Raw genomic sequence first — 20,829 nt, 5'->3', positions numbered from 1 at the left:
CCGGAGGGCAAGGTAACGGCTTACGTGCGTGGCTGCGTCCCTGAAGATCACCCACCGTGTGCCTGGTGCCGAGCGGAGTCCCACGGTGGTAGGGGGAGGGCCCTGTGCCGGGCGGGGGGGGGGGGGTCGGCAAAGAGAACAGAAAAGAGCCCCCTGGCTCTGAAGAGCCGTCCGTCCGCTTAGACGGCCAGACTGACCCTAAGCAGTAGGAAACAGGTTATTGCGCTCTTATCTTTTATCAAAGAAAGAAGCAATTGTGTAACGGAAGTCACTGCCGTGGCTTCATGCAGGAGGCGAGCTGTAAATGACGGTGCGTGCGGACTGGCAGCGACAGAGGGGCCTCCTGAGCTAGTAGGAGAGAGGCCCTGCGGGAAGCAGGACACTGGGGGAGGGTGTTGTGAGTTCGGGGAGGCGGCATGGAATCCAACTGTGGGGACCCTCAAATGCCAGTCACAGATGAATTCTGGGTGTTAGGGTTCCTCTGGAGTGTCACAAGAAGGTGACATTTTGAAAAGATCAGTGCCGCATCATCGTGCAGGTGACCCGGTAGTTGGAAGATGAATTAAGTCGACGCAAAGCAATGCCACAATCAAGGCCAAGGTGATGAAACTGTGGACCAAGCACAGAAAGGAGAAGAATGTCAGCAGGCACTCCCTAAAGGTGGGGAGTAAATGAGGCAGAGAAATGGAAGATAACCCGGGAAAGCCCGGTCTTCTCCCGGCAAGCAGAAACAGCCCTAAACACCCAAAAAGAAGGTCATGATTAAGTAACATATAGCACCGATTCAGTGGAATGTTCTGCACTTTCTAAAGCTGTTACAGAGACCATGTAAGAGCAGAGGAAATGTTTATGCTGTAATATTAAATGGAAGTAAAAAGAAGATATTTAATTATAAAGAGGTTCCAAATAAAGATGGAGGATCAAATACCCACATTTACTTTCATTCCCTCCCAAAACCTCACTAAATCAACAGTGAGGAGATTTTTTTTTAAGGCCTAAACCCACAAGGACAAAGAGAACGGGAGAGCAGACAACAGCAACAAAACCTTGGAACCGGGGTGCAGATGGATGAGTGGTAACTGACTTAGCAGTCCTGAGAAAGCTGAAGCCTGAGCCAACAGTCGAGAAGGCCAAGAAACAACTCGGTTTTGCACAGCCGAACCCTAAAGAAACTCAGAAATTGATAGAAATTGACGGCCCCACATAGCTCCACAAAGTGGAGGAGAGGTGGGTGAAGAGGAAACGAACCGTATTGGTTGAAAGTTCATTTAGAAAAAGACTGGCCCTCCCGTGACATGGAGGAAGAAGAGAAATTTATTCTATGGTCTGGATAAAGTTAAGGCTGTCTGAACCTGGGGACACCAAACACACTTCATGGGAGTGGTCATTTGGGACAGGTTGGTTGAGTGCTAGAATCCTGAATGTTAAAAACTCCAGCTTTCATTTCCAGCTGAGCCCAGAATTCTGGTCCCCAAACCTTCTACTCTTGGGTCAAGAGATGAGAAGCTCTTTTCTTGAGGAATCTGAGTGTGAAGATTTAAGGATAATCGCCTCAGGGGCCTCCTAACCAACAGTTCAGCCACGTCTCCCTGTAGGGAAGCTTAGAGGCAGTAAACTCTGTCAACACAAGCAGAGCTTTTTAGGATTTCACTAAAAATCAGCTTTTTAGTAGTTCACTTTCACATATGAAGAGACATCCAAGGGGTGCCTGACTGGCTGAGTCAGCGGAGTGTGCGGCTCTTCATCTTGGGGTCATGTGTTCAAGCCTCACATTGGGCATAGAGCTTACTTAAAAAAGAGAGAGAGAGAAACAACCAAAACTAAAAAGCTTCCACCATGAAATAGAAAAACCAAAGCAAACAAACAGAAAAAAGCAACTGACAAAACAGACTATACAGGGAAAATAAATGATCATTTATATCTCTAGAAAATTTTTTAAAGAAATTATAAGATCCTAGATACTTTAAAAAAGAAACAGGAGAGCTCATGGAAATTTAAAACATGATAGAAGAAATAAGACTCAAAATTCTGGTTGGCAGATAGAGTTGAGGAGTTGTCCCAGAAAGAGATAAACAAATAAGAAAATTAGAGGACTAGTCCAGGATATCCAATATCTGTTCAATGAACATTCCAGAAATAGAGAACAATCGAAAAATGGAGAAGAAATGATCAACAAAATAACTCAAGGAAATGCCCCTTTCCTGCAGGATTTGACTTTCCAGATTGAAAGAACCCAGTGCCCAGCGCTGTGGTGGATACACATCCAGACCACATCATCATAAAATCTCAGAACACCAAGGACAAAGGAAAGATCTTCTTGGCTTCTAAGAAGGAAAAAAAAGTTACATACAGTAGTTCAGAACTCAGAATAACTTAAGGCTATTCTATTATAGCCCTAGAAGCTACATGGCAATGAAACAAAGCTTTCTAATTACTAAAAGACTATGATTTTAATGCTAAAATTCTGTACCCAGCTAAGCTATCAATAAAATGTGTAAATCAGAAAGGACATTTTCAGGGCACTTGGGTGGCTTAGTCAGTTGACGGTCCAACTTCGACTCAGGTTATGATCTCACCTTTCATGAGTTCGAGCCCTGCGTGGCGCTCTCTGCTTTCACCATAGAGCCTGTTTCAGACCCTCTTGTCTCCCTCTCACTGCCCCTCCCCTGCTCAAGCTCGAGCACACATTTTCTCTCTCTCTTTCTCTCTCAAAAATAAGCATTAAAAAAAGCAGGAAATGAAGTTTTCAGATGTGCAAGGCCTCAAAAAAAAAATGGACCTGTCATATACCCTTTCTCAGAAAGCTACCGGAAGATGTGCTTTACCAGAATGAAAGTGTAAAATCAGGAAGGAGGAAGACACAGGGTTCAGGGAGCAAATAAACCACCCAGGAAAGCAGTGAAAGAATCACCTAGGTCACAGGCTGGGAAACTTTCTCTGTGAAAGACAGGATAGTGCTTTTTTTTCCTTCAGTTTTTAGGCCATTAGGTCTCTGTCACAACTACTCCACTCTACCATTGTGCCGTTGTAGTACAAAAGTAGACAATACGTAAGTGAAGGAGCATGGCTATATCCCAGTAAAACTACTTAAAAACAGGTGGCAGGTTGGATTCGGCCCGCAGGCCGTAATTTTCTGTAGATGATGGTGAAGAAGGTCCCTAGGGCACGGGCTCCACATAGGACAGAAGGCAGCCAGTCCAGACAGCCGCAGGCCAGAAGGCTTATGAGAGATGTCTTCGAGAAAATGAAATAGTTAAAACATCCATGTGTCTGAATTTTTGGAGAGGTGATTTAGACGAGCACTTATAGAACTTTTTGATTTGAGGACTTGTTATACTTAAAAAATATTCGATGACCTCAAAATGCTTGTGTTCATGTGGACTACCACTGCTTAGCCTATTAAAAATTAAAACTACTAAAAATTTTAAACATTTACTTATGTAAATTAAAGTAATAGTAATAAGCCTAATTCATTATATTACCATAAATAACATTTCATGAAAAATAACTGTTTCTAAACATTTGAGTTTTATATTTTCATAAATATAAATTTTTATATTTATATAAAGTTTTCTATTTTCATAAATCTTTTTCACACCTGTATTAAGGAAGACATTAAACTAGCTTATATATGCTTTTATATTCGATCTGTTGGAGTAAGTTACTTTGGTTGAATTATGTATGTGCAGAAAATCCAGCTTCAAACAGATACGTAGTTGGAAAAGAACGCTGTGTTTATTTATTTATTTATATTCTTTTGGGGAGAGAGAAGGGGCTGAGGGAAAGGGGGAGAGAATCTTAAATGGGCCCCACACCCAGCTCAGAGGCTGGATCTCACAGACCTTGAGATCATGACCTGAAATGAAATCAAGGGTTGGACGCTTAACCGCCTGAGCCGCCCAGGTAATAGCTTTCTCAGGTAATTGTGGGTATTTGTCCTTGAGTCACACCAGAAGTTGACAGTTTCTTAAAACTTAGTTCCGTTCTAAATCTGAGACCATACCTGCTAGGGACCGAATTCTGTACCCCTGAGGCTCATACGTTGAAGCTCCAGTGTCCCAGTGTGTGTCTTGAGATAGAGCCAATAAGGAGATAATTAACGTTAATTGAGGTCCTAGGGTGGCCCTGATCTGATGGAATTCATGTGTTTACAAGAAGAGACCAGACAGCTTGCTCTTTCTCCCCACGGGAGGACACGATGAGAAGGTGACCGTCCTCAAGCCAGGAAGAGAGCCTCTCTCGCCATGAACCAAGCTGGCTGGTGCCTTGATCTTGTCCTCCCCAGCCTCTGGAACTGTGAGAAAGCAATGGCTGTTGTTGAAGCCGCCCAGACTGGGGTATGCTGTTACGGCTGCCCTAGTAGACTAATACAGTATCAAATAAACCTTTCTCACTGGGTTACATTAAAATCTCTCATATTTTATTTTTTAAAATGTTTTATTTTTGAGAGCAAGCTAGCAGGGGAGGGGCAGAGAGAGACAAAGGATCCAAAGCAGGCTCCACTGTGACAGCAGAGAGCCCGATGCGGGGCTCAAACCCACGAACTGCGAGATCGTGATCTGAGCCAAAGTTGGACGCTTGACCAACTTAGCCACCCAGGCGCCCCAGTCTTATACTTTAAATGGACCTTTTACCTAGGCAATGATTTTTTTTTATCATGCATTTAGAAAGTTTAGATTATTTAGAAAATATTGGCTCCTTAATGCTGATCTTCTACATGTGACCGTATTTCATTATATGATACCAAAAATATCACATTGGTTAATATCACTGCTGATCTTAGACAGGTCTCTAAGTATTAGGAAACATGTATCATGTGTCTGATACAAGGTTTCCAATTCTCATTTTGTGAAAGCTCAAATTTTATCATGGACAATAAGTAATATCAGTTGTTTTTCTGGAAGCACCAAATAACCATAGTTTGAGTGTTATGTGTCCCTTCAAGGAAGAATGGTGTTCTGTAAAAAAGCAGTCAGTTTAGCTTCCAGCTCAGTTATTCAAATGCTTTTCCTCAAGACAACCATCAGCTTTCTGTGAAGAAGACAAGGACTCAAGGATTGAGACGTAATAAAACTAGTAACTGTCACCGCATCATCCAGAACATTCTTACCCACATCATCAAAGCATTCAAACATTCTTACACCAGCTAGACTTTCTGTTCCTGTGACCAAGGTGGTAAAGGATACCCTGGCGCCTGATACATTTGTTGCCGTTGCCTGATTCACGCCAAGGCAGCCTCAGTTTCCCCCCCTGTGCTTTTGTTCCCGGTGAAAATGTCAACACAAGGAAAAGGGCAAATAATGCCTTAGTATTTATTATTACGAAATAGCATTGACCTCATGGGTCCCTGCAAGGGTCTCAGGGACCCCCAGGCGTCCACAGACCCTACTTTAAGAGCCACTGTTTTTAGACAGTTGGGAATTTTGGAGTAGATTAATAATATGGATAGTATACAGAAAAACCGAGCAAATTAAAACAAGGCAGCTATTAATTCTGGTGAAAATAAAACTTTGTGTAGGGAAGAAAAGCATATATAATGTTACGTATACATAACGATAATAGTTCATTCTGCTAGAGATGGTGTAACCATGGGGAGGGCCAGGGCCAGGAGCAGTTCTGCGGGTTTGGTTGGGGAAAGGGAGCACATGTGGAAAAAAGGCTACATTCTCTTCTTATATCTCTAGTGAAAGTTGTGAATAACACCTAAAATTGAAAAATCAACAAGTAGCAATCAGGCAGGCTAGACAGAAATGTGGAAATAAGTGCCAAAGTAACGTGCTACAGTTGGTGAAAGAAGTTACCTCTGAGGAAGGGCGGTGGAAGGAAAGAGTTTTCACAACAAGTCTTCAACGTGATTTGTCTTCGGATACTTTACCTTCTCAATTTTTATTTTGAAAAATTTCAGAAAGACGTGAAAGTAAGGAAAATGGCATAAGAAACCCCCCCTCCCTATCTCCCAGATTCAACCACTGGCAACCTTTTTTTTCTTTTTGCTGAAGTATTTTAAAACAAACCAGAGACATCATGGCATTTCACTCCTATTTTGATACATGACTAAAAATTTTAGGGTCTCCAGGGTGGCTCAATCGGTTAAGCGTCCAACTTCAGCTCAGGTCATGATCTCACGGTTCGTGAGTTCCAGCCCCGCGTCGGGCTCTGTGCTGACAGCTAGCTCAGAGCCTGGAGCCTGCTTCAGATTCTGTCTCCCTCTCTCTCTGTCACACCCCTGTTCACGCTCTGTCTCTCAAAAATAAATAAATGCAAAAAATTTAAAAAATTTTTTAAACATTTTCTTACAGAACAGCAATGCTGTTAGCGCACCTGACAGTTAATACCAGTGCCTCAGTGTCCTCCACAGCCCAGCCCATAATTACATTTCCCAGATTGTCTCCAACTGATTTGTCGGAATGGGAAGCAAACAAGTTACACACGTTCTGTTTGGTTTTTACAACTCCTAAATATCTGATAATACGTTCCTTTTTGAGAGTCAAGAAGCAGATATTATCTGAAATACAAAGAAGGAATTGCAAAGACAGTATGCCAGCAATCATACTTTGGTGGGGGTGGGAACATGTATGGGGAAAAAAAATGAATGGAAAAAGACCAGAAGGAAACAAGATAGGATGCCAACAGTGGTTGTGTTTGGGTAGTGAGGGTATGAGTAATTATTTCTACTTATTTTGTATCTTCTAATGGTTTTTTGAAAACGTATTCGGTTTATATTTTTACAAATGCTTATTTTTGCAAAAGTTTAAATAGAAAATAAAAGCCCATAGAAGAAAACTAACCTGAGTCAACAGAAAAGAACTTTGAATCTGAATTATGCCTGCCAGCATCAAACCCAAGAAATAAAACACTGCCCGATCTAATGAGCTACTAAAATATGAGGGTCATAAAAGAAGCACTCGAAAGAGGCAAACTCTGAACTCTGCATCGGTCTTTACGGTTTCTGTTGGAGGCACGGTCTAGTGAGCAAGCCTTCTGGCATTTGAAGGCTAGAGTGCAGGTGCGAAGTAGGCACAGGGTCCAGGAGGCCGTGCTGGGCCTCCGTCAGGCCAAGCCAAGTAGGAAGTGCGAGGACTTGGACGAGGGACAGTCATGGAGCGAGAGCCACTAGCCACACCCTATGCAGACAGAGAGACCACATGGTGGGTGGGCCTGGTGGGTTGGTTGTCCTGGGCTGTAGTTTCCCATGAGTATCTTACTCACAGTCAGGATGCATGAAATGAGACGTCAGATTCCAGACTCATGTCCAAGGGAGGGGGCTTCCTCAAGACCCTGGCAAGGAAAGCCTGAGTTAGTCGGGGATGGGGGGCATGGAGCAGACAGGAGGGAGGGACAGGGAGCTGGAGGAATCCATTAAGGAGGGAAGTGGCCCTGCATCAAGACTCCAAGTGAATGAGGAGGAGAGGAGGCGAAGCCTGAGGCCAGGTTTGTACGTGGTGGTGGATTCTCAAAGGTGATGGCCTAGACCTAGAAGGGGCCAGAGCAGGGCCACCAGCTCCGTGCCACCACTACCGCAGCTGGCTGCCGTCCCACCTGGAGTTGGCGTGTTGGCGTTTCCTTAGTCTGCTACGATGTCTTACTCTCTGGGGCAGGCATGGTCAGCTACCCAGACTTTCTTAAAGTACCTGCTAGATTGTTGTTGTTGTTTTTTCCCACTAGATTGTTTTAATGGCCACTAGAAAATTGTGGTCGTATATGCTTTCATTGAGCCAATGCCCAGATTTTTAGGTAGTAAACCCTGAAGGGTCTGTTTTCGGCCTACTTCTCACATATAGGGAGTGAGAGCGTTGTTCTCTGATTTAGACATTTGTGACTTTACACTGTCACAGGGAAAACAAACCCAGCTATGTCTTGTGCTTTGTAAGATCCAACTCTGGTACCACGACATCCACTTTGACCATGTGAGACCAGTGACCTCGCTCTCTCCTGAACTTCTCTCCCACTTGGCGTGAAGGCCCTACAGAGCCGAGACCCTGTCCTATGTGCCGCACTCACCGGAGACCTCTTAATTTGAAGTCACCTTTGTAAAAACACCAATGTTAGACTTTTAAAGAGGTCACAAGCAATGGATCGGACTTGAGTACTGAGCCCTTAGACCTTAGAACCATGAAATCGCAGGGTCAGAGGTCAGGGTCACCAAGGCAGGGTCCCACAGCCTGCGTCTCCCACACGTCCCTGCGGCATGCTGGCCGGCCCCGAGGGAGGGCGGCAGTGTGCTCCCCAAGGTGCTTTTGCAGCTTCAGTTGGGGGCCGCCCCATCTCGCCACTTCCGCAGGCCAAAACCCACAAGGTCGTTATTGACTTTGGTCCTTCTCTCACCCTTCACATCCCGTCTACCAATAAATCACCCAGCTTGGCCTTCTAGCTGCCTCCAGAATCTGCCCCTTCCTTACGGCTGCGAGCACGGTCACCACGTGGGGCCACGCTCCCAGCCCCCACCCGGACGGCCGCCTCTCCTAGCCTCTGCTGCTCCTCTTCCTCTCCTCACACAGCAGCCAGAGAGAGCCTCCTAAGTCGGAAATCAGGTCTTGTCTCTCCTGTCATCTCTCGTTCAGAATAAAACCTAAAGGTCTTCACAATGGAATTTTCCCCCTGTTATTTCCTCCCTGTCCTCTGCCAAATGCGTGAACTACAAAGTCCTCTCAGGACTAGAGTCTCTTCGCGTTTCCTGGAGCATCTTTGCTCAGTGAGCATCTTGGCTCACTTTGCTTTTATCGTCAAACTGACCTCTCCGCAGGGTAGCAGCGCCGCACCCCAGCCTCTGTGAGCCGGCTTCGGTTGAGGTCAGACTTCTAGAATGTCCATCAGACCTCTCTCTGCCCATTCCCGGTAGTTCTAGGAAAATCTGTCCAGGCCCTGCTTCCTGCACCCATTCAAAACATTGGACTTTGCAGGAGAACCAATGGTATCTGTGAGTTCAGGCTGCTACTTAGGAATCCTTTTATTGACGACTAAGATGGCGGTTTTAACTCTCTATCCGCGGCCCCAGGCTTCCACTGTGCCTTCCGCTCCTCTGCCCTTCAAGATCCACCCTTCCCCCACGTGACTTTCCATTCTCCCTGGAAACCTGCTGAAGTCCCCCCACCTTCAGAGAGCCGCAGCCCCTTCTGCCTTCCCTCACCCCTTCCCTTCCCGTCTCGCAGTGCATGGGCCCATTCCAACCTGGGGTTCAGGTCGAGGTTCTTGTAAGGGCATCCGCCCCCTCTGGGCCACTTGCACACTCAGTCTCGCGCTTGCTCCACATCTGCCACATCAGTCCTGAGAGCAGAGCATCTCTACTCAGTCCTTTCTTCCGTTTCCACAGTCCCATCCCCTGCTCAAGTCCTTGCCATGCTCCCCTGGGATGTTGGGAGAAGGTGATGGCCCTCCGTTCTATTTCCCCAGTGCTATGAGATGACTTTCCAGAAGGTGAATCTGGTCCCTTTACCCTATTGCTCAACATCCTCCCGCAGCACGGTAGGTTAGGATTACCCCCCATCCCCGGGAATCCAGTCACCAGAGCGTGGCGTATGAAGACCCCGCCAGCTCTTTCCCCATTTTGTGACCGTCTGCCCATCCTCCAAGGCCCTCAGCCTCCTCTTGCCACCGGAGGTTTGGTTTGGCCTAAAAATTGCCACACTCCTGAGACTTCACATGTGCTTTCCCCTCTTCCTAGAATGTCCTTCCCACATCTCTCCCCATAGCAATTTTCCTTCCCTCTGAATCCTTCTAAAGTGCCACGCCCTCCCTGAAACTGCCATTAGTCCCACCTTCACTCATGTAGTAAAGACTCATTAAGTCTTTGTTCTGTTCGGAAATTACTCAAGGTACTAAGATACAGGAATTAAGCCTGCACCAAAATATATGGGGCGCCTGGGTGGCTCAGTCTGTTAAGCGTCCGACTTTGGCTCAGGTCATGAACTCACGGTTCGTGGGTTCAAGCCCTGCATCGGGTTCTGTGCTGACAGCTCAGAGCCTGGAGCCTGTTTCAGATTCTTTGTCTCCTTCTCTCTGCCCCTCCCTTGTTCGCACTCTGTGTCTCTCTGTCTTAAAAATAAATAAACATTAAAAAAAATTTTTTTAAACCATGCACCAAAATAGAAACGGCAGTCATCTCCTGATGGTGCACTTATGGGAAACTTTTTTCTTTCTTATTTCCTACCTGTATTTTTTTCAGTTTTCTACAATTAATGTGTATTCCCACTGTAGTGAAAGAAAAATAAGAATTACTTTGAGATTTGTTTGTCCTGTTTTATTTTTGATCAGCAGATAAGAGGTATTAGAATATGTTTGTAGGCTATATGGGAAGGCGGATAGAAAAGGAGGTGTTGACGAGGAGGAAAGATTTTTGGAGCCAGGTCTCACAGGGGTGGGAGGCTCAGGGCCCAAACCTCAGCTCGGGGATGAGCCCCCAGGAGGAGGAGAGGGCCACCAGCATTCCCAGCCTGGAGGGGGTGAAGAGTGGGGACCCCTTAGGCCAGCTGCACAGGGGTGAGCAGGGATGACGGACCCACTGGGAGGCCTGAGGGCTGTGTGGGAAGGAAGCTGGACGTCGGGGGAAGCTGGATGTGCAGTCTGGGAAGGTGAGCAGACAGGGGGACCCCCACCTTCCCTCAGAATCCTTCCCCATATCTCTCCACCCCTGCAGCGCCCGCCCCCTGCACTTTAGAGCCATTTGTGCACAGATCTGCTGTCCTGCCAGATTTTAACCTCCTTGTAAACAGAGCCCGCTCTCAAGTTTTTAATCTCCTCCCCACACAGCCCAGTGCCATGTATTCGCAAAAACGGTTTCCTAGAGCGAATTGCATTACCTGTCTTCACTTCTTGTTTATTGGATCTGCTTAACTGGAGCCTCCTTCGCACTCCTGAGCTGCGTCCTGGGAGCCGAGGCCGGCTTTCCGGGGCTGTCGCTGGGGCAGGTGTGCTGCCTGCTTCCCCGTGACCGCCCCCCCCCCCCCGCCGCTGCCACCCCAGCTGTGTGGGCTACACAGTCCTGGGAAACTTGACCGAGAAAATGGTGGGCCCTACCTGGGCCACTGCGGCGTCTGCAGCCGGCTCACAGGCCCGAGGCTCACGCAGCGTCCTGTAACTTGGGGCTTCGGTTAATGGTAAGGAAACTGCTTGTTGGGTTGTGTTTCATCTCAGACCCTGCAGTGGAAATCTTGCCCAAGTGGCTCCCAGTGCGAAACCACAGCTTCAAAGGCTGATTCCGAGAATAATAGAAAAGTTCCCAGAATAGCCGTCTTTAGTCCTCTGCAGAGGCAGGGGCAGAATGGTTCCGTTGCAGGCCTGTAGAGACAGCTCCGGGCCAGAGGAGCCTTTGGGAAAACTCCGCTGTGTCCTTGGTCCCTTGGTGGCCCAGTTTGCTAATTGCTAATTGCTAGCCAAGCAATTAGAGGCTTCCCTGAGGTCACTTCAGGTGACAGCAGACCCAACTGTGAGCATCGACTTTGTTGTGAATCCATGGGATTCAAATAAGAATTCAAAACAAAATGTTTTCAAGAAATTAAAAAAAAAAAAAAGACATTTATCCTTTATAAGGCTGTCATGCAAAGAACTCAAATTTATTTTTAATCAGCTCATCTCCTGCATTTTGATGTTCCTAATAGTGTATTTGGTTTAAATCTAAGGATTCGAGCCCTCGGGCTGGTAAACAACATAAGGGGTCCCTGGGTTAGGTGTCTTTAAAAGGGCCTCGGGTTTTGAGAAGTGGGCGGGGCTCGTCTTGTTGGATGAACCTCGGTGGCTTTAGCAGTGTGTTATTTTGTATTTCGTGGGTCTGTCTGAACCCAGTCCTCAGAAGCCTGCCTCCCTTGCTCTCCTACCCTCTCTTCCCTCTCCCCCCACCTCCAGCTTCCTTCCCACACAGCCCTTAGGCCTCCCAGCAGGACCCCCACTCCTGCCCACCCCCCCCGTGCAACTGTCTGAGGCAAAGAGAACACTTTTCCAGGACCGCTCAGGCGAGGTGCCCTCGTCCTCCGTCATAGGAATGGAATTCTGGTCTCCTCACCACATCTGGTCTCCTCACCACCACATCCTTCAGGCTCTTCTCACGTTCCTGCCACTTCCTAGGTTTGTGAGGCAGACGCTTGAGGAAGTTTCCTTGTTTCCCGCCTCTTAGGCTTCGAAGTTTAGACTGCTGTCTCCCGATCCAGACGGGAAGGGGCCCAGTTATAGTCTGGGGTCAGCAGACTAGGCTGGTGGCAGGGGCCTTGAAACCGTAGAAGAGAGCACAGTTTACTCAGGCTTGTTTTCTATAAAATAAATCTTGCAGAAAAGTCTAGCACATAAACAAACCGCCTTATAAACTAAAAAGACTAGCAGACTCCCAGCCCTCTGCTGCCCAGGCTCCCTCCTCACCCTGGGCAAAGGTCTCTGGTGGGCGCAGGGCGGCCACACGGTAGGAGACGACGTAGCAGGGTCTAAATGAATTATGTTGTTGACCGTGCTCCCTCCGCTATTGACTCTTCAGTCCTCCCATGGTCCTCTTGACCATGAGAGGGGACCTGGGCCTCACTCAGTCGCAGTGGATCTAGCAGAGGAGACCCCAGCTTGCTCCTCAGCCAGCGGCCACTCACCCTGTGCCCCCCGCAGTCCCTAGCACCTTCTGTCGCAGACAAGCCGCCATCTGCGCCCCACAGCTGCCTTTGAGCCCCTCGTCTTTCCGCCCCGTTCCTTTGCACACATGTTCTCTGACTTCCGTCGCCTCCATGCCGTGCTCCCCCCACCCCCGCCCCATGACTGCCTCGTGGTCATAGGTGTGAGAAGCATCAGAAATCTGCCCCGCCCCCACCCCTGGTCACCCCTAACAGCCCCCTTTTGTTCCAGTCAGGAGAACGTTTCTTCCTGATAAGCTTTCTGAACCAAATAGTTTATATGCAGAGGCCCAGAGCTGCTGCAGAAGTGATTTTGTATCTAATTCCTTAAAATTACAAATTCACCTCATCAGCGGGTCTTTTTTTTTTTTTTATTTAAATTATAATCAGTTAACATACAGCACAATATGGGCATCAGGAGTAAATTCAGTAATTCGTCACTTACAGACAACGTTCAGTACTCATCATAACAAGGTCCCTCCTTGGTACCCATCCCCCCCCTCACACCCCGTCAATCCTCAGTTTGTTCTCTATCATTAAGAGTCTCTCATGGATCATTTCCCTCTCTCCTCTTCCCCTCCCCCCCATGTTTCCCATATGATCATCTGTTTTATTTCTTAAATTCCACATTGAGTGAAATCATAATATTTGTCTTTCTCTGACTGACTTATATCACTTAGCATCAATACATTCTAGCTCCAGCGACATTGTTGCAAATGGCAAGATTTCATTCTTTCTGGTGACTGAAAATGTTCTGTTGTACATATACCACATCTTCTTTATCCATCAGACATATCATGATGTTCAAATCATTGGCAGTTTTTCGGATCAGAGATTTCTTTCTTATAAGGAGGCACTGACATTTTTTTCTGAAAATAAGTTTTAAAATAGATTTAAATGGGGGCACCTGGGTGGCTCAGTCGGTTGAGCGTCCAGCTTCAGCTCAGGTCATGATCTCACAGTTCGTGGGTTTGAGCCCCGCATCGGGCTCTGTGCTGACAGCTAGCTCAGAGCCTGGAGCCTGCTTCTGAGTCTGTACCTCCCTCTCTCTCTGACCTTCCCCTGCTCATACTGTCTCTCTCTGTCTCTCAAAAATAAATTTAAAAAAAAACACATTAAAATAGATTTAAATGAAAAGGGACAATTTTCAAAGGGTAAGTTTCCTCGCAATTTTGTATCTGTAAAATATAAAAAGTTGAGATGTATTAGAGGCAAATTTCATTTCCTGTACTTCACTGTCTCAGCTGAGATAGAATAAAAATGATACTAAATTTGACTCGTAAACATTTAGACCGAATCCAGTCTTGGCTGCCACTTAGGAGTTTGTGTGACTTTTCACAAACTGCCAGCCTGTTTTCTCAACTGTGAAGTGGGCTCAGCACCACAGTCCCACCAGCTGTGCTTGAGAGATTCTAGAAGGCAGCAGGGGCCAGAGCACTCTGCCCCCAGACAGGGCCGGTGCTCTCACACGCTGGGCTCTTTCCTGGCTGACCTGGTGCCAGAAAGTAGGTGTGAGGTATACGGTATTGGCGCCTTTCTTCTTCTTCTTCCTTATTTACATGTATTGCTTTTATTTATTTATTTTATGAATGTAATTTATTGTCACATTGGCTTACACACAACGCCCAGGGCCCATCCCCACAAGTGCTGTCCTCCATGCCCACACCCGCGTTCCCCTCTCCCCCTCCCCCATCCACCCTCAGCTTGCTCTCTGTACTTAAGAGTCTCTGCGCCTCTCTAGCCGGGTTGTTTCAGCCGCACGCCTTCCGTGGCTGTTGGCACCGTATTTAATTTGCCATTTAAACAGTAGTGTCCTAGAGTGTGTGTGGGACCCTTGCAGCCTGCAGAAAAGGAGCGACCCAAATCCTGGGATGAAGCAAAGGAAAGAGGAGCGTGACCTTCCTTCTGAAAGGGTTTTGTTTATGAAGCTCCTCGCGGCTTTCTTACTTTTTCCATGAAAAACTCTGTGGCCTTTTGTCCTCTGCCACTGGCCCCGGTTGTGGACGGGGCGTTGATGGGAATACAGTTTCCAAATTGGAAATTAATGAGGTGTTTCATCCAGAGAAGCCTTCCTTCCTCTCGTACCGTGGGCATCCTGCCCGGGGACCCCCCCCCCCCCGCCAGGTGGGTCTGGGCCTGCCTGCCGCCCGTGTCCACACGGCAGCGAGGGGCACCCTGGCTTCTCTACTCCCTCCCCAGTGCTCTCCCGGCCGAAAAACTTTTAATCTGTATATTGGATATGCTTCCCACAGTCACTGGACTGTGTCCAGGCAGGGTAGGTTCTGCCTGCCAGAGGCCACTGTCCCCGGGCCACAAAGTTCTTGACGGTTCCTCAGAGCTGGCCCTCCAGCCCTGTGTATATCCAGAAAGGAGGCCGGGGCACATTTCCTGGGATGCGGGCGTGAAGGGGTGGGGGGCTCAAGTAAGGCGAGGGCACTCCAGGAAAGCTCTCGTCGGTTCCACAGTCTTAGCCCTGGTGGGGTTCGTGTGTGCTCTGAGATGGCTGCCTCTCATTGGCTGATAAGGAACAAGCTAAGGAGCAGAGGTGCCTGTCTGGGGAGAGGGCGCTCAAGCTAACTGAGATGGTGCAGCCAGTGTGTGTGCTGTTCTCGAACGTCGGTAAGCGGTGGCAGACTTGTGGTTCTGCCATGCTGCCAATCACAAACTTAACGAACTCTTGAGGATGAAAAATGGCCTTTAGTCCGCGCTCAGCACTGTAACCAGAGGATTCTGAGGGAGACCCAGAGCTTTGTTTAGAGCAAGGGCGTACGGGCTTGGGGTTGGCAGGGTGTCTAGGAACCTTGTGGAGCTTACTGCAAAGTTCTGTACATAAATATTTCAGAGGAGGGGACCTGGAGCTTTCATTAGGGTTTTTAAAGCACTTCTTGACCCACCAGTCTACATGAAAATGGACACCCGGTCAGGGCTTTGCGTCCCCCCACCAGCGTGTGGTGGTCACCCGTGTGAGCACGCTAGGAAAAAGGGACCAGACCCCAGAAGGCCAGATGTCCTGTGACTTGAATGCCTGAGGGAGTCTGTGAAACTCCCTGTAAGGTGTGTGGAACGGAATGGAAGGGGACGTTTGCCCAGGCGTGCTGAAGACGGACTGTCAGGCGAAATGTTGACACACAGGAGATCAACTGGGTTTGGCGTGAGACGGAGAAAAGGAAACAAGCTGAACCTCCAGGGGAACCTTGTGACCACAAGAATGAATAGGTCACGGCCCTGTCATTCCAGAGGAGGTGGGAGCAACTCCATTCGTGGGGAATTTTCAGGAAATGTGGATGTAATAGAAGGAGAAGCCCGGGCTGGCCCTGAAAGGGGCTCTTCTGCAGACCTGCGCACACTCTGTCCCCACCAGACTGGTGGGCGACACCGAGACTGGCCCCGTCAGTTCTCTTGCATTGGGCACACTCGGACACCTCCCGAGAGCCAAATGCAGGACCTCCTGGCTGCAGCCGAGAAGTCGTGAGCACAGTATTTGAATCACTTATATTTTTGGATAGGAGTGGTTCTCAGAATAATCCAGAAAGCGTAGTTTGAGGATTTTTTTTTAAGAAAATCAAAGTCTGATAGTACAGATCCGAGATTCTATCATAAGGCTCTTTGCACTGAATCGAAGAAAAATGGGAGCGGTTGCCATCATTCTCATCCTGTGCTTCTTCGCTGCCATTTTAAGAGGGTTTGATACCCTAACCTTCCCCGGAAGGAAGAACAGAGGGGTCCCCTCCCCTTCTGGGGTGTAGCTGTGCTCCGTAGGCGCTTCGTGGCGCGTATGCTCCTGTGGGCTGGGCTCTCCCCTTCCCCCTGGGAACGTCTTTAGCTGGCCGTTCTTCAGGAAGCGTCTCTCTGAGGTTATGAACAGTATGGTTTGGCCCGTGAAGAGGCAGGGGCATGTTCGCAGGCCGGCTGAGAGCTTCCACCACTGATGGGCGCTCCCACGCCCCAAGCCCCTCTGCCTCCCAGGACGTCTGGCCTCTCCCGGCTCATGAGTCCATTCCCCAGAGTATTCATCTCAGAGCTTTCCTGCTTCCCTCATGCCCCTTGGCACCCCCCAACCCACGCTCACCCTTTGCCTTGTACCCCATGGATTGGGGCTAGCTGATGTGAATGCTGTCATTTCCCTGCTTCTTCCCCCCAAAACTTCCTCCCTCTTTCCTTCCTCCCCTTTCCTTCCTGCCTGCTCCCCAGGCCACTCTTCCTCTCTCACCAACAGGTCGCCTCCTCTGGGCCCAGGGTCTGTTCCCTTTGTACTGGCTTCTTCCCCTCCCCCCGTAAACGCAGTCTGTCCTGCCAGCCCCCTGGGAGCATCATCCACACCAGCCGTGCTCTTGTCCTTAACCCTAAGCTTCCCAAACATCTTCACACCGTGACACACAGAGGAGATGCTGCTGCTTGGCCCAAGGGCCGTGTGCACCAGGCTGATGGACGGTGGGCTCCGGCTGCCCAAGGGGAGGAGGAGCCACTATGGCCGCGTCTCCCGAGTCCATTCCTAGCGCAAGGCCTGAAATCTTTGCAGTCTGACTCCGCTCCCCACCCCACCCCATACCGTCCCCCCTAGGAAAAGCCTTCCTAAAGATCACCAGCAAGCAAATGTTAAGCCCAAAGACTTTTTCTTTGTTTTCATCTTCCTCAACCTGCAAGTGGCATTTGACACTCGTGGTTAGGAGCTCAGACTCCGGTGTCGCTGCTGTGGCTCAGTTCCTGGCTGTGCCTTTTCCGGCGTGTGACCTCAGACAGGTTACTTAATGTGTCTGTGCCTCTGTGTCATTCTGCAAATGAGGACAATAAAACCTACATCATGGGGTCTCCATGTGAGTTAAATGGCTTCTCTGCAGGAGGTGTCTTGTCTCACTATAGTGCCATATAATCGTCTGTTGTGGCCTTCGAGCCTCCCTTTCCCAAAACCCCTTTCTTCTAACTTTGGACCCTCCTGATTTTTGTCCTGTGTCTCTGAGCTCTTTTTTTTTTTGTTTTCATTCTCCACATTCTCTTCTTCCCCGCTAAACTGGAAAAGGTAGTAGAGTGTGCAGCCTCGACTCTGACTGGCCCTTTCTTTCTTTCTTGGACCTTCCCGTCAGTGCCGCCAGCTCCCCGCCTGTAGATTAGTCACCCCCCAGCCCCAGACCCTCACCCTGACTGCCTGCTGCATTGCCCGTGTCTGGATCTCCCCCGCTCCTCAGATTCAGGAGGCCCAAAAATAATTTAACGTTTCTTTTATTTTGGTTTTAAAAGCAATAAATTGCTCATTATAGAAAACACAGGCAGATTTAAAGGGTAAAATACAGTAATCCCGGTGCAGCAAGCACCCCCACCGCACCTGGGTGCGTCTCTGGGCCCAGTGGGTCTCCCCAGGGGCTGTTTGGCAATGTCCAGAGATACTGGTGGTTGTCAGCTTTGGGTCGCAGGCGAGGCTACTGGCCTCTATCAGGCAGAGTTCGGGGATATCACCAGACCCTCTGCGGTGCACGGGACGGGCCCCCACAACAGGGAATCAGCCCACTCCGTAGTGCTGAGGTTGAGAACCCCGTTCTGGACTTTGTCTTTGCCTAAGTGCTCCAGATAGAATAAACTGGAATTACGTTTCTCTTTCCATCTCCACCCTGCCTCTCTGCCTGTGTTCTGTTTCAGTGACCCCCCCCCCGCTTTCTCCCTTACCCCACATCTGATCCATTGCAAGCCCACGGATTCCCCATCTGTCACATCTTTGGTATCTACCCTGATCCTTTCTCCCTCTTCCAGTGTTGGTGAGATGACCACTCGCCCAAGTAAGGAAAGGGCACTCCAGCAGCCCCCCGGCCTTGAGTCTCTTCCCACGTGGCCTGGTCGGTGCCACCTGGGTGCTTGCTGACCTTCTGTTGGCCTCCTGTGAAGGCCAGGCCTCCAAGTCCGAGCTCCCTGCGGGCAGCGGCTTCCATGCCATCCTGAGCACCGGGTCGGGGCTCGGCCAGTCTCTGTAGACTGTGTTTGGATGAATGGTTGTGTGAAAGAGAAGCCTGAAAAAAGTCCTCCTCATGATGCGCTCACAATCTGTCTTCGCAGATCCTTGGTGAATGGTTTGGTCGGACCATCATTCGCTCCTGCACCAAACTGAGCTACGAGCATGCCCAGAGCATGATAGAAAGCCCGACTCAGAAAATCCCCGAGGAGGAGCTGCCCCCTATCAGCCCGGAGCACAGCAGCGAGGAGGTGCACCAGGCTGTCCTGAATCTCCACGGAATCGCAAAGCAGTTACGCCAACAGCGGTTTGTGGATGGCGCGCTGCGTTTGGATCAGGTCAGTCACTTCTCTTTTATTTTTATTTTTATTTTTATTTTGGTGCAACCAACAGATTTGACGTGTGCTTGATCCCAGTGTGCATGAGATTCAGCACGTCAGTCTTGGGACCATCCCGTCTTCTTTCCCCAGTCACAGCACTTACACGCTGTTCTTGGAGACAGTCAGGGACTAACTCTCACCCATCCTCCAAACCCCACAGACACACGAGGCCCACCGACGTGAGCCCAGGCACGGGGGTCGTGTCTGCGTGGGGGTGGCCCTGTGACCAGAACTCCCCGCTGGTCCTTCCTGCTAAGCCTGTATCCAGGACTCGAGCCTTACCTCAATTTCTCCCTCACATCTCTCTGAATGGAGGTGAGAACAGGAAACAGAAGTTTAGAAGATAGGTGACCAGTATCAGATCATGAGGCTTAGAAAGAAAGGTATCTCTTCTGATCTCTTGTCTTCCAAAAAGAGCTATATGTTAGTAATTGTGCATCCGTATTTGAAGAAACAGAGAGCTGAGGAGACTGGAGCGTCAACCGCTGGAGCAAATGGCGGCTGGAAATGGTACAGATTGCTCTTTGAGTGTCACAGCCGTCCCGGTGGCCCTCTGGGACATAGGCAGCTGTCATTCAAACTTGGTCACATCTCCAAGTCCATTTCTATGTGCAGCAGCTCTTAAGACCTAGCACTCCTTCCTCATTAGTTGTCAGTGCGTTATAGAGGAGAGCCTGCATTCAGTGGACCGATTTCGTTTTCTCGTTTGTATTTCCTACCGAAACCTCCGAGACGGCTCTCCTCCCGGCCCCCGTGTGCTCGGGAAGTCTCTGGCTGTATGAGAAGTGAGTCGGGCGGCAGGACTGACGACGGAGAGCCCTGGCTAGAGCGCAGCCTCACGGAGACCTCTCTCCCGGGTGCTCCAGCCCCGAGAGATCGCAGAGGCCTTGGTTCAAAACGTTCTAATTGAAGACTTCATTTCATCCCACCCTTTGTGATAAATGCCACTAAGGCTTCTCAGCGGGTTTTGCAAAGAGTCGCCGCCCTGGGCCCAGGGATCAGTTCGCAGCATTTGGGGCAAGTGGATAGTCTGTTTTCCCCGTGCTGGAGGGATCTTCTGGAACTCTCGTGCCCCCGGCCTGGGCTCAGGCAGCCTGGGCAGACCTGTGTGCTCACAGATGCTGATGGGCCGACCATAGCGAGGGCGGCCGCTGGCACAGACAGCAAAGCTGGTAGAAGAGGGACCAGAGACACAGGACATGACAGGGTATCAGTGAAATCCTTGGTGGAGGTGTGAACACACCCCAGTTCTCACTCACTAGTGGCTGCCTGCTTATCAAATCCCCGGATGCTTTTTAGTTCTTCCTTCCTAGACTTCTGTTTTGTTCGCCTCCCGTTCTCTGCTTCTCTTTGTACATCTCCGCTGATGTCCTGGGTCCCTTTGCTGGAGCCTCTTTCTCTCCTGTCCCCTATAGGTTTCACGTTTCCTAGGATGGACCCCACCCTCTATTTCTTTCTAGCCACACCCCCTTCCCCAAATGAATGCTCTACTCATAATTATGATTGTAACTACTGCCTGGTTGCTGGTGATGCCAGAATCCGTCTCTCTAGCCCCGCCCTCCTTCCCAAGATCTAGACAGGCCTCTCCACCTGCCTTCTTGCACTTTTCACCTGGGTGCCCCATGGGCACATCTGCCAGCGCTCATTTCTTCGGCAGGACACTGTGATCAGTGCCCATGCGTACAGCATGGCCTGGCTAATGCTCCCTCCTCCTCTGCGCCCCCCACGGCCATCGTGTGTTTCAGGATCATTCCTATTTGCTCCCAACCCTGATTGTGCCAAGTGTGTGTGTTGTTGTAATTCTGCAGTCTAACTGAACCAAATAAGGCATACTGGTCAAATTAGAGCATTAAAAAAAAAAAAGCTTTTGTTTCTTTGAGAACTAAAATTGTTTGAAAAGATTCAATGAGGATGAATCTTTAAGAACTCT

The 20,829-nt window shown here is 49.0% G+C and overlaps 1 protein-coding gene and 1 long non-coding RNA gene across 2 annotated transcripts in view; one reads left to right on the top strand and one right to left on the bottom strand.

The window, feature by feature from the left end:
- Window positions 1-20,829, top strand: part of DIS3L2 (DIS3 like 3'-5' exoribonuclease 2) — a 328,420-nt gene that overhangs the window by 233,827 nt on the left and 73,764 nt on the right. The window contains exons 13-14 of the mRNA XM_029932868.1: window positions 10,997-11,093; window positions 18,624-18,857. Coding sequence (XP_029788728.1) covers window positions 10,997-11,093; window positions 18,624-18,857 — 331 coding nt within the window. The remainder of the gene's footprint in view (window positions 1-10,996; window positions 11,094-18,623; window positions 18,858-20,829) is intronic.
- On the bottom strand, window positions 3,945-10,906 carry LOC115287319. Its single transcript, XR_003906401.1, has 3 exons — window positions 10,797-10,906; window positions 7,210-7,278; window positions 3,945-4,294 (listed from the first exon to the last, which is right to left on the bottom strand). It is a non-coding gene; the product is annotated as an uncharacterized LOC115287319 (long non-coding RNA).

Source organism: Suricata suricatta, chromosome 3 (assembly GCF_006229205.1).
Source record: "Suricata suricatta isolate VVHF042 chromosome 3, meerkat_22Aug2017_6uvM2_HiC, whole genome shotgun sequence".
Classification (NCBI taxonomy): Eukaryota; Metazoa; Chordata; class Mammalia; order Carnivora; family Herpestidae; genus Suricata; species Suricata suricatta.
This window is presented reverse-complemented; position numbering and strand designations above follow the sequence as displayed.